Genomic DNA, 12,510 nt, shown 5'->3' with positions numbered 1-12,510 from the left:
CCCTAGAGAGCCTCCTTTTCACTTGACCAGAAGAGGCTGGGGTGAGTTTCCTGTCAGAGTTCAAGTTCACTTTAAGGACAGCCAGAACAAACGGATAGATATCATACATAACCTGAAGGTACTGTAACAGAACAAAGCATTGCTCCCCAGAAATGAAGTGTCTCTTTTCACCTGCACCTGAAGTGGTAGGTTAGGCCTTCTGAGAGAAGTTAACCACAGATAGTGGAAGGAGGATAGATCTGTTTGAGTGTGTACTGCTTACTGCTGCAGCATTTGTCCTCTAAATGTTGAGGAAAGGGTTACTTTGCAACAAACTGTTCTTTAAAAAGATGAGCTGGTTGAATAATCAGAAGACTTGAATCTCTGATCAGAGCTCACTATTACTTTGTTACCTGGGACTAATAAGTAAATGAAATCTTTTCCTTTTTAATCTATATTTTACGTTTTTGCATCTTAATTTTCTGTGGAAAGAGGCACAAATAATAATCCTTGTCTATTTATCTCCTAAGAATAAAGATAGAAGTGAACAAATTTTAGAAACTATAAAGTCCTATGCAAGGTTGTAATACTTTTGGAATCCTTAACTGATATATCCACATGGTTTATTATGTAACCATTATAAATTTATTTTACAAAGTGTTTTCTGTACATGGGGAAACCACCATTATAGTAAGTGAAAAGCATAGAGTATAAAACTATATATATAGTATGAGGTCAACCAAGATTTTAAGTAGATGGAAAAAAAAATATACTAAAAAGTTGGAGTAATTGAAGTAGTGACATTGTGGACAATTTCTCCTGCCCCTTTTTTCTGTAAGTGTGTGTGTATTTCTTTTCCAATTTATATAATAAGCATTTAACATTCATATTTGGAAGACAGAGCATTTTTGTAAATTACCCTTATGTCCTTCTCTGTAGTAGTCTCATGTACATTTTCTGTCCGTAAGATATAATCCTAATATTGAACTCCTTCCAAAGTACCATTACTTTGTGGTTTACCACATTATTCCCATTAATTGCTTTCCGATGAATCTGAGTACATTTTCGAAATTCCCTTTTTGTTCCCTTTGTTCTACAAATATACCCTTTTCAACCTTAAAACCACCTGAAATTTGTCCTTCCATTGTTGGTAAACAGCACTGCTAAACTTCATGTTTAAGTTATTTTTTAGAGATTACTGTAAAACAAGATTGTCTTACAGTCTCAGTGAAGAACTGAAACCAAATAAAGAATATTTAGCCACTTTATTCAGTAGGGCAGGATATGTTCCCACTTAGAGGAAGGTCTGAAATGGTCTTGCTTTCCCCTTAACTTATTTTAAGCACTGCACATGCCATCTTATATTGCACCGGGCTCAGCCCTGATCCCTAAAATGAATTGTTTGCATAGTTTTTATACACATTGTATTGTCCTTATCACTAAGAGTTTCTGGTGAATGAGACAGTTTTAAAACAGCAGTATTTAAAATGTTACCATATTTTTCTCAGTTTTACTGTTTATCATATGTTAATTGGCCTTGAGAACTTAAGCACCTCTGCTGTGACTGTTGGTCTTTATTTATACTGGAGTATCATATTTCCTGCTGTTTCTTTGTTAACTCTCAGAACCATCTTTGATTCATCCCTCTGTGTTCTAAATATTTATTCACTTGCCGACCATGACTCTTTCTTCATAATTATAGACTATCCTTCACCCTTCCCACTCTTCTTGGCTATTAGTCTACTCTGTCTCCTGATTAGCCTTTTTCATTCCAGTTTATCTCCCTTCCCCTCAGTCCATTCTGTACACCACTGTCAGATTATTCTTCTTCAAACATGAGAACTGTTAGGTTATTCCTCTCTGAGAAGCTTTGATTGACTATCGGTTATTCAAGTTTAGATTCCCCTGCCTGGTATTGGAGACTCTTCACATTTTGACTTGACATACTTCCCCTAAATTATCTCACACTGATCTCCTGTGTGAACATCCTGCTCCAGTCAGGTCAGTCTCTATTCATGTCCCAGAGATACTTTGGGCCTTTTCTGACGTTGTCTTTTATCCTCTTCCCTTCTTGTATGCCGGTGTGGATTCTTTCCATTCTTTAACCTCCTGTGTAGCTTTTCTTGGTAATTAAAGTTCACATTGATCTGTATTCTGAGATTCTGTAGTATATAACAATCTGTATTTGATACTGTAATAATTATATTGCATACTAAAGACTCTGTTAAGAGTTCTGTAACATTTAAAGTTTCCAGGATGAATTCACATATCCTGCATCCCTGCATAGTCATCTGAACCTCTCCCTAGTCATCACCACGGAGCACAGTAATTCCCCAAACATTCTATTTATCCATTTAGTAAATAAACTTTTGGAAGCTTCTTTCCTAAATTTACTTAAAACTGCATGACCCCTGCCCTGCTCTTCTAACCTTGATCTCATTTATCATTGTTTGATTTCTGGAGTAGGACAGAACAGGATTTTGTTTTGTTTATTAAGAATTCTAAAAATGTTTATTGATAACTTTCATATCTCTCCTTAAATCATTCCTTCTCCAGTCAAAACCTGTTCTTGTAACATTGCTTATATGCTGTGCTTTCCAGTTCTCTTGCCAGTTTGATAATAGTTCTGTTTTGTCAGTGTCTCTTGCAAAACAAGGTCCCACAAATAAAATATAGGCCAGTGCAGTTTACAGAGAGACGGTTATTTCTGTGCTCTGGAGAACATGAAAATGGATATAGCCTTAAAATTGCCCGTATCTTTTATAACAGTCACCCTATTGGTGAAGGTTTAAGCGTTAAAACTCCAGATACCTTCCAGGGGGCTACTGTAAATCTACCCTGTATTGCCTTTTAAATTATAAATACTAGATCTCATGACTGAGTTGTCATCTCTGTGTTGACTGCTAAGGAACTCAGCCAAACAGAAATCTACCTCTTCCAAGCCTTTGTTGTTGTTTAGTCGCTAAATCGTGTCCAACTCTTTTGTGACCCCATGGACTGTAGCCTTCCAGGCTTCTGTTTCCGTGGTGTATCCCAGGCAAGGATACTGGAGTTGGTTGCCATTTCCTTCTCCAGGGAATCTTCCTGACCCAGGGATCAAACTCAAGTTTCTTGCATTGGCAGGCAGATTCTTTACCACTGAGCCATCAGGGACATTCTTCCAGACTTTTAAAATTTTACATTTGCTAACTTATTGGCGTGCTGTGATTCATGGGGTCGCGGAGAGTCGGACACGACTGAGCGACTGAATTGAACTGAACTGAACTGAACTTATCCCTGGCTTCGTATTTTTCCCCTTCCCTCCCCTTCACCTCTTCTCCTCTCCCCTCCCCTCCCCTCCCCTCCCCACTTCATTTTTACCTATTGATCTTACTGTGTAAGATTTATATTGGCAAGCTGCCACAAATCCTTTTTAACTTTTAATTTAATTTAAAATATAAAATGCAAGAATATGAACATATCTTCTTTGTATGTAATTGTAAACTTTTTCGTTTATATTATTAACATTCCCTTAATGTATACTCCTTTCTCTCTAAAATAAATCATCCATCATGCAAATACACTGGTAGTTATTAGTATTGCCTAAATTTTCCTTCATTTTTTCCAAAAGTGCTTAGTAAATATAACTAAGTATTTAATTGTGCCATCACACTGCATGTATATTTTTATAGCCTGTCTTTATAATAACTGCTTATATATCTGAGGTTGTTTTATTTATTTTATTCAATTTTTCTCTTAAAAAATTGAGGGCTTTTATTGATGTGATAAGTCGATAGTTTACATTATGAAAAAGTAGATATTATGAAAGGAAGACTTGGAGTGAAAGGGTTTTAGATAAGATTGTATCCTAAGGTTTGTAAGTAAGCATAGTAAAACTTAATACTATTACTTCTTTCAATAGCTGGACAGAACTTACACTGGCTTGCAGACTCTTGGAGCAGAGACGGTAGGTTATTTTCCTGCAGTATTATTTGGGAACAAGTAGAATGAAAATTGATCCTCAATTTTAATTAGGAAAAACATGAATGCTAAATTTAAAAAGTTTCTCCCCCATTTTTATTTATTTTTTTTAAATTGTGATAAATTTACACATAAAATTTACCAGCTTAATCATTTTTAAGCGTTCAGTTCAGTTCAGTCGCTCAGTCGCTCAGTCGTGTCCGACTCTGCAACCCCATGAATCACAGCACACCAGGCCTCCCTGTCCATCACCAACTCCTGGAGTTCACTCAGACTCATGTCCATCGAGTCGGTGATGCCATCCAGCCATCTCATTCTCCGTCGTCGCCGTCTCCTCCCACCCCCAGTCCCTCCCAGCATCAGACTCTTTTCCAGTGAGTCAACTCGTCGCATGAGGTGGCCAGAGTATTGGAGTTTCAGTTTCAGCATCAGTCCTTCCAATGAACACCCAGGACTGATCTCCTTTAGAATGGACTGGTTGGATCTCCTTGCAGTCCAAGGGACTCTCAAGAGTCTTCTCCAGCACCACAGTCCAAAAGCATCAATTCTTCGGCAGTCAGCTTTCTTCACAGTCCAACTCACATCCATACATGACCACGGGAAAAACCATAGCCTTGACTAGACGCCCCTTGGTTGGCAAAGTGATGTCTCTGCTTTTTAATATGCTGTCTAGGTTGGTCATAACTTTCCTTCCAAGGAGTGAGCGTCTTTTAATTTCATGGCTGCAATCAGCATCTGCAGTGATTTTGGAGCCCCCAAAAATAAAGTCTGACACTGTTTCCACTGTTTCCCCATCTATTTCCCATGAAGTGATGGGACCAGATGCCATGATCTTCGTTTTCTGAATGTTGAGCTTCAAGCCAAACTTTTCACTCTCCTTTTTCACTTTCATCAAGAGGCTTTTGAGTTCCTGTTCACTTTCTACCATAAGGGTGGTGTCATCTGCATATCTGAGGTTATTGATATTTCTCCCGGCAATCTTGATTTTTTAAGCATTAAGTAGTATTAAATATATTGACATTTTCGTGCAGCTGTCACTACCATCCATCTCCAGAGAACTCTTTTCATCTTGGAAAACTGAAACTACTCACTGATAATAACTCATCCTCTGCCCACAAGCCCTGGCAACCACTCTTCTACTTTCTCTGTCTATGAATTTGACTGCTCTACCATATAAGCAGAATCATACAGTGTTCTTTTGTGTGTGTGTGACTGCCATATTTCACTTAGCACAATGTTCTCAAGGATCATACACACTGTAGCACATCAGAATTTCCTTGTTTTTAAGGCTACAGTCTCAGTCACGTCCAACTCTTTGTGACCCCATGGACTGTAGCCTGCCAGGCTCTTCTGTTCCTGGGATTTTCTAGGCAAGAATACTGGAGTGGGTTGCCATTTCCTTCTCCAGGAGATCTTCCTGACGCTGGGATCGAACTCAGGTCTCCCTCATTGCAGGCAGACTCTGTCGTCTGAGCCACGAGGAAATCCCTTTTTTAAGGCTGAGCAACGGACTGTAAGGAGATACAACCAGTCCATTCTAAAGGAGATCAGTCCTGGCTGTTCATCGGAAGGACTGATGCTAAAGCTGAAACTCCAATACTTTGGCCACCTCATGCGACAAGTTGACTCACTGGAAAAGACTCTGATGCTGGGAGGGATTGGGGGCAGGAGGAGAAGGGGATGACAGAGAATGAGATGGCTGGATGGCATCACTGACTCGATGGACATGAGTTTGAGTGAATTCCGGGAGTTGGTGATGGACAGGGAGGCCTGGCGTGCTGTGATTCATGGGGTCGCAAAGAGTCGGAACTGAACTGAACATTCTGTTGTCAGTGTATGTCACATTTTGTTCATCCATTTACCTGCCAATGAAAGCACTTGAGTAGCTTCCATCTTTTGGCTATTGTAAATAATGCTGCTGAGAATGTGGATCTATTTGAGTCTCTGTGTTTAGTACTTTTGGATGTATAACCAGGGGTGGAATTGCTGGATCATACAGTAATTCTATTTTTGATTTTTTGAAAAACTGCCACACTGTTTATCATAGCAGCAGCACCATTTCACCTTCCCACCAGCAGTGCCTAAGCATTTCAGTTTCTCCACATCTTTGCCTGCACTTTTCTTTTTTTTGTGTTATCCAGTAGGTGTGAGGTGGTATTTCATTGTGGTTTGGGTATACATTTCTGTAATGATTTTTGATGTTGAACGTCACTCAATGGTTTATTGGCCATTTATATATCTTCTTTGGAGAAATGTTAATTCAGATCCTTTGTCCATTTTTTAGTTGGGTGTTTGGTTTCTTGTAGCTGATTTTTAGGAGGTCTTTCTATATTCTCGATATTAATCTCTCGTCAGATATATAATTCACAGATATTTTTTCCCATTCTATGACTTTACTTTTCACTCTTTATTGTGTCCTTTGATGTGCAAAAGTTTAAAATTTTGATGTAGTCTATGTGTTTTTTTTAATCTGTACATTTTGTATCATACCCAAGAAATCGTTGCCCAATTCAGTGTTACGATACTTTGCCTTTATATTTTCTTCTGTGAGTTTTATTGTTTTAAGTGTTATGTTTAGGTCTTTGATCTACTTCGAGTTCATTTTTCCATATAGTATAAAGTAAGCATCCATTTTCATTCTAATGCATGTGGATCTCCAGTTTTCTCAGCACTGTTTGTGAAAAGACTATCCTTTTCCCAGAAAATAATCCGGCCATGTATGTGAGAGAGATTCTTTTTGTGTGTGAGAGTATATTCTAGCCTAATGATCTATGTGCCTGTCTTTGTGCCAGTACCACACTCTTTTAATTACTATAATTTTGTAATAATATCTTTTGAAATCAGGAGGTATGAGACCTTCAATTTTGTTTTCTCACCCCATCTCCACCCCCTGCCCCTCACCCCCACACTTTTTAGTGTTCATGATATATCGGCAGTAGCCATTATGATGAGAATTAGCTAAGTTAAACCTGAATTAGCTAAGTTAAACCTTACTCTCTTTATGGAAATGCACTGTGTTAGGTCAGAACATATTTATTGATCATGTACCATATGCTCGGCACTGGTTCAGGTGCTGAGGACACAAAAATCAACAAATGAGAGCAGCTACAATTCTCAAGGGGTTTTATTCTTGGTTGTATTGAGAGTGGGGAGGAGGTATATGGTTAATATAAATGCAGATAAAATAATTTCACTTACAAATGAGTGCTATAAAGAAGAGAATAACTGGGAGACAAGGGAATTGCTTTTGCTAGGTTAGTTAGGGAAGGCCTCTCTGAGAAGGTGACTTTTGATTGAGACCTAATGGTGAGAAAGAAGCAGTCATACGAAGATTGGGGGGAAGAGTGTTCTAAGGTACAGAAACACTAACTGGAAAGTCCCCAGTTTTATGATTGGTTTCATTGAGTTATTTATTAAGATAGATTAGATTATATCCTGGGGTAAATCCTTTAGTTATTGAGATTGAAGTCTAACTAGGAATCATTTGCCACATCTCTTAGAGCACCATGTTCTGAGATGGTTTGGGGCTTTCTGTGACATTGATGATGGATTCACGAGTCCAGTTGTTGCCCGGTTGTGTAGGTAGTGGATGTTGAGCTCCATCGGCATTCTCTGGGAGAAGACTCCGTTTATCCTCAGTCCTCTGAGTCAGATATCTCAGATGCCCCACCATCCTTGCCTTTGACCATTCCAGCCCCCATGAAAGCGTCCTCACCGATAAAGCAGTCACATGAACCAGTACCTGATACCTCTGTGGAGAAAGGTAATATATATTTTTTCATGTATGGAAATGCATTTTACCTTGTATGGAGTGTTCCTTTCCCTTACTTGATAGTGAACTGCTGTCTTCAGCGAGTTAAGAGTATATGGAAAAAGTAGGCATGCTGCTTTCCTACAGAGAGGTAGTATGAAAATAGCCAAGTCCTTACTCTTCTCAGAAAATTTTTTTCATAGAGTTTTGTCAACATTTCATAGAACCTAGAACTCACTGAGAAAAGCATATTTATTCTTTGAATATAATGCTTTCCTCTGATAGATACAGGAAGACTTTCTTGTTTGGACCCTGATTGTGTGAACAAGAAGCTTGAATATTAAGTATATAATCTTACTTAAAATACAATATAAGATTTATTATCATGCATTTTGACCATGGCATCATTTCATTTAATAGGTATATAAGCATATAATGAAGTATTTAGGTGTTCTCTTATGTAATACATACAGATACAATATAAAATTGATTCTGAATCATTGATTTAATTGGTAAGCCTACATTTTAATGTGTGTTAATATTTTAGTTCTTTTATAAAAATCTCAACTTTATTCCTCTTAAATTTTAGTTGCATCGTTTTTATGGGCATTTAATAAAACAGGATATCATTAGATTAAACACGTGCTTTCTTTTGAGTTTTTCCTCTTTGAACAGTTTTTCAGTTCATATATAAAAAGTGGGAGAACATAATGAACTTGTGTAAATTTTATTATATACTGTTAATATGTTTTCTTATTTTTTGAAACAAGCATTTTAATGAAATATGATTGTAGGTGTGATATTTACATTTCACCCCAAAATACGTAACGCGGTATTAAATACCTTTCTACTCTGTTTATTTTACTACTGGTAAATGGCTTAAATAGTTGTTGAAATGATAAGAAATTTCAGAGTGATTGATGATTTATTTGCCTCTTTCATTTCAAGAAGGATTCCCAGCCAACACTGAAGCTGAGAGACACACTACATTTTATTCTTTGCCATCTTCATTGGAACGAACACCCACCAAAATGACATCTCAGAAGGTTACCTTTTGTTCTCATGGCAATTCAGCTTTTCAACCCATAGCATCGAGCTGCAAAATTGTGCCACAAGGTCAGATTCCTAACCCTGAGTCACCTGGAAAATCCTTCCAGCCTATCACCATGAGCTGCAAGATTGTCTCAGGTATACATGGTGTATGTGAAGTTGGTATGTGTAAAAATTGTTAGAATGACAAAGCAAAGTGGTTTTGGTTTGTTTTTTTTTTTTAACTTCTTCTAAGCAGGGTTTTTGTTTAGTTAGCAAGCAAACTAGGGACTCCCTGGTAGTCCAGTGGTTAAAGCTGCACTTCCACTGCAGGGTACACAGGTTTGATCCCTGGTAGAGAACTAAGGTGCTGCATGCCGTGTGGCAAGACAACCAACGAGACAGCAACAGAACACCCAGAAGGTTAATCACTATTGATTTGCCAAGCCAAAGTGTCGCAAAATAGAAACAAGAGTCATCCATACAGAAACAACTGATGAGGAAAGAAAGAAAATTCAAAGCAGTCAAATTTTCATCTAGAATCAGCACAGGTAAATTGTTTGCTAGGATGTCTGATAGAAAGCTAAGGTAGGACGAGATTATATTTGGAAACCAGAGTGACTAATAACAGAGAAAACTTAGTGGCCTTTGGTTTGTAGTAGAGCTTCAGGGGTTGGTTTGAAGTTGAGATATCTTTTACACTCACTAGCCACACTAGAAATTTACTCATTCCTATGATCAGTAGGTAGTTCTGAGGCTTCATTTTCACTGAGGTCGAATTGTCCACTTCGTCACAAGTTTTACATTTATGTTAGGTAAACTTCTAGTAGAAATATGCTTTGTAGTGTTGGCTGTGCTGCCTCAGAGAAGATATGAAAGAAAGTCAATAGAAATACCTAGGCAGAGGGAGGACTCTATATAATACTTAAATGAGGGGGTGGGTAGTCTTCAGTGCTAAAAATAGCTAAGCAGAAATATGATCCAAGTCCTTGAAACTGATGATAGGTAAAGAATGTACAATTTTACACCCCACCCAACCCCCAGTTAGAAGCATTTTGGAAGTTGCTGCTTCAGAGGTAGAGTTGGCTGAACATGTAAATTGCTTTGAAGTTTAGAGAAACTTATGGATGACCGATGTGATCACTGCCAGTTGAGGGTGTTTAATGGTGTATTGGTCGGTAACCTTTGAGAGTATTCTATGGAAACATGGATCTCTGGATTATGTCTGTGACATGGTATTAAGAGGTACTTTTGGGTGGGTGAGTTTCATATTTTCCTATCAGAAATTTATTGCAAATCAAGATTTGGTTCTTAAGTCAAGATATTCACTTAGTAATTTCTTCCCTCGCTTTAGTGTCTTCAAGTATAACCAGTATTTTAACAACCTGCCCAAGTTGTTATTACCTAGGGATTCAGCAGTTCCACACTTATCTGAAGCACTCGGTTTTGAACTTCAGTGTGCTAGCTGGGGGGTCTTGTTAAAATACTGATTTATATTCAGTAGATCTAGGGTAGGACCTTAGAATCTTTCTAAAAGGCTCCTTTCTGCTGTTACTGCTGCTTCTGCTGCTACTGCTGCTCCATGGAAAAGGATGTAGAGAGTGAAATACTCTAGTCCCTGGCCTCAGCTTCTGCTACTGCTCTCAGTACCTGAAACTTAAAATTTCATTCTCTTCTCCCAGTATGTCACCTTGGTCCTGGTGGCTCTGCCCCTCTTCCATTTTCTTTAGCATCCTCTTAGATAGACTGAATATATCTCTTTTGTTTAGTTTATTTTGTTTTTCTTTTTCATTAATAAAGGTTCCCCCATATCAACCCCAAGTCCTTCGCCATTGCCTCGAACCCCAACTTCCACTCCAGTCCATGTGAAGCAAGGCACTACCAGTTCTGTTATTAATAATCCTTATGTTATCGTGGACAAGCCAGGGCAGGTTATTGGAGCCTCCACTCCTACTGCAGGTGTGTGTTTGAACTGAACAATATTCATGCAATCCCCAAGGTGACTTAGTAGCCAGATAATGGGAGAATGAAATCTTCAACCATGAACAGGAGGAGGGAATACATCAGAGTAACTCCAGTGCTCTTTCTCCGAGAGACAATTTACTTTTTGTTAAAGTTGTATTTCTAGAAATTAAGTGTTTTTTTTCCTGAAGATTCAAACTGAGTCATAATTAATTTTCTAAAAAGAGAAAAATGTAGATTTTAGTCTCATTTAGATGGTATTTTTTTTGGACAATGTGGTTATTAAATTTACTAAATTAAGCTTTAGAACAGGAATAGCTTTCCGAGCCATATATGTTTTTCCTCAGTGATAAAGGTAATCTTTACTTTTCCGTGAATTAGATAAAACTTGTATGTGGGAGAGAAACTGAACTCTGTAGTTATTTTTTTTTTTTAAACTGTAATGGGAAGAATAAGAAGTCTTTGGATTCACTGTGTTTATCATTGTAACCTCAAATAAATAGAGTGCTTTTCAGATTTCTTTGAGGTACTTAAAACATTTTACTTATTCTCTTCAGTCAACTGTTTAAACACATGCTCCTCTGTGTAAGCGTTCCTGCAGCCTTCACTTCTAATTAAGAGAAATGAAATAAGAGGAATGACTATAATGAGACTGATTTTTTTTTTTTAACTTATTTGATTTTTAACACAGATTAATGTATTTGGGCCTTTGCAAGTATTTGGAAAAGTTATGTTCCTTAACCGTGATTATAATTATAGAACTCCTTTAAGAAAATGCTACTTTCAGAGATTCCCTTTTGAATACACTTAGGGATGCTAAGAAGGTGTCCTTTGAGGATGTTTAGTTTTCGGAATAAGCCAGTCTGTGCAGGCAAGTTTGGTAAATGGAGGAGGTGACCAAATTAGTCCATTTTTAGTCTTGACTACTGTTGACTGTTGATAATGTGACTTATTTTGATCAGATCCTAAAGACAGTTGTACTTATAAAGTACAAACTGTTTAATGTTGTCAGTATTTTGCAATAGGTGTAACCTTCTAGTGAAACTACTTTGAAGGAACTGACATTCAGTTGAATGCATACATTTTGGCACATTGTAAAATAACCAGCACCATTATGTTACAGTATCTCTTTCTATAAAAGTACAGATACATAATGTCTACTTAGTTTACTTATTCTACTATACTTCCTTATTAGCTTCTTGTCCCTTTTTAGGATGAAGTGGTCAACTTAATGGGATGAATCATTAAGTGTTTTTTCTATAATAATCTCCTGGTTGTAAGTTTTCAACCCTTCAAAATGAACACTAAATAGTGGGGAGAAGAGCAGGGTGGTGGAAAATGCCTTCAGAATTCCATTTTGTAAATTTTACTTTGTTCATACTTTGTTTTTAAATCAACTTTTCTTGTCAGGAAGTCCTACCAGCAAGCTCTCTACTGCCTCTCAGGCCTCCCAAGGAACAGGTTCCCCAATTCCTAAAATTCATGGAAGTAGTTTTGTAACATCTGCTGTCAAGGTAACACTCTTATTGCACTTTGCTAGTTTCTAAAGTGGTACTTTCAGGTTGAGCCAGAATTTGTCAGCTGATACTGCGTATTTCAAAAAGTAGAATCTTCAAGCTAAAAAATATCATAAAGATCCAGTACTCCAAACTCCCCTCCCTTACCTATGATTTTTTTGTTTGTTTGTTTGGACAGCTTTGTTACATTATTTTTTTCATAGAGTAATAATTCTCTTTCTACAGTCTATTTTCCCCCCTCCCCCACCTTCTTCAGGGTAAGAAGTCTTGAAATTTAGAACCCCAAATAAGATCTGATTTGTTCAGATCATA

The 12,510-nt window shown here is 37.5% G+C and overlaps 1 protein-coding gene across 8 annotated transcripts in view; it reads left to right on the top strand.

The window, feature by feature from the left end:
* Positions 1–12,510, top strand: part of YEATS2 (YEATS domain containing 2) — a 105,891-nt gene that overhangs the window by 50,084 nt on the left and 43,297 nt on the right. For 6 of the 8 annotated variants that reach the window (XR_016038035.1, XM_055409329.2, XM_055409348.2 and 3 more), the window contains 6 exons: positions 7–118; positions 3,881–3,929; positions 7,526–7,702; positions 8,639–8,878; positions 10,520–10,678; positions 12,092–12,195. Coding sequence is in view for 7 of the 8 variants with exons in the window: in XM_055409329.2 (XP_055265304.2) it covers positions 7–118; positions 3,881–3,929; positions 7,526–7,702; positions 8,639–8,878; positions 10,520–10,678; positions 12,092–12,195 (841 nt within the window). In the remaining variant the exon portion in view is untranslated. The remainder of the gene's footprint in view (positions 1–6; positions 119–3,880; positions 3,930–7,525; positions 7,703–8,638; positions 8,879–10,519; positions 10,679–12,091; positions 12,196–12,510) is intronic. The other 2 variants (XM_055409322.2, XM_055409338.2) reach the window with 2 other exon arrangements.

Source organism: Moschus berezovskii, chromosome 1 (genome assembly GCF_049115385.1).
Source record: "Moschus berezovskii isolate FMDL1 chromosome 1, NW_MosBer_1.0, whole genome shotgun sequence".
Lineage (NCBI taxonomy): Eukaryota > Metazoa > Chordata > Mammalia > Artiodactyla > Moschidae > Moschus > Moschus berezovskii.
The sequence above is the reverse complement of the archived record's forward strand: the minus strand, read 5'-3'. Positions and strand labels throughout refer to the sequence as shown.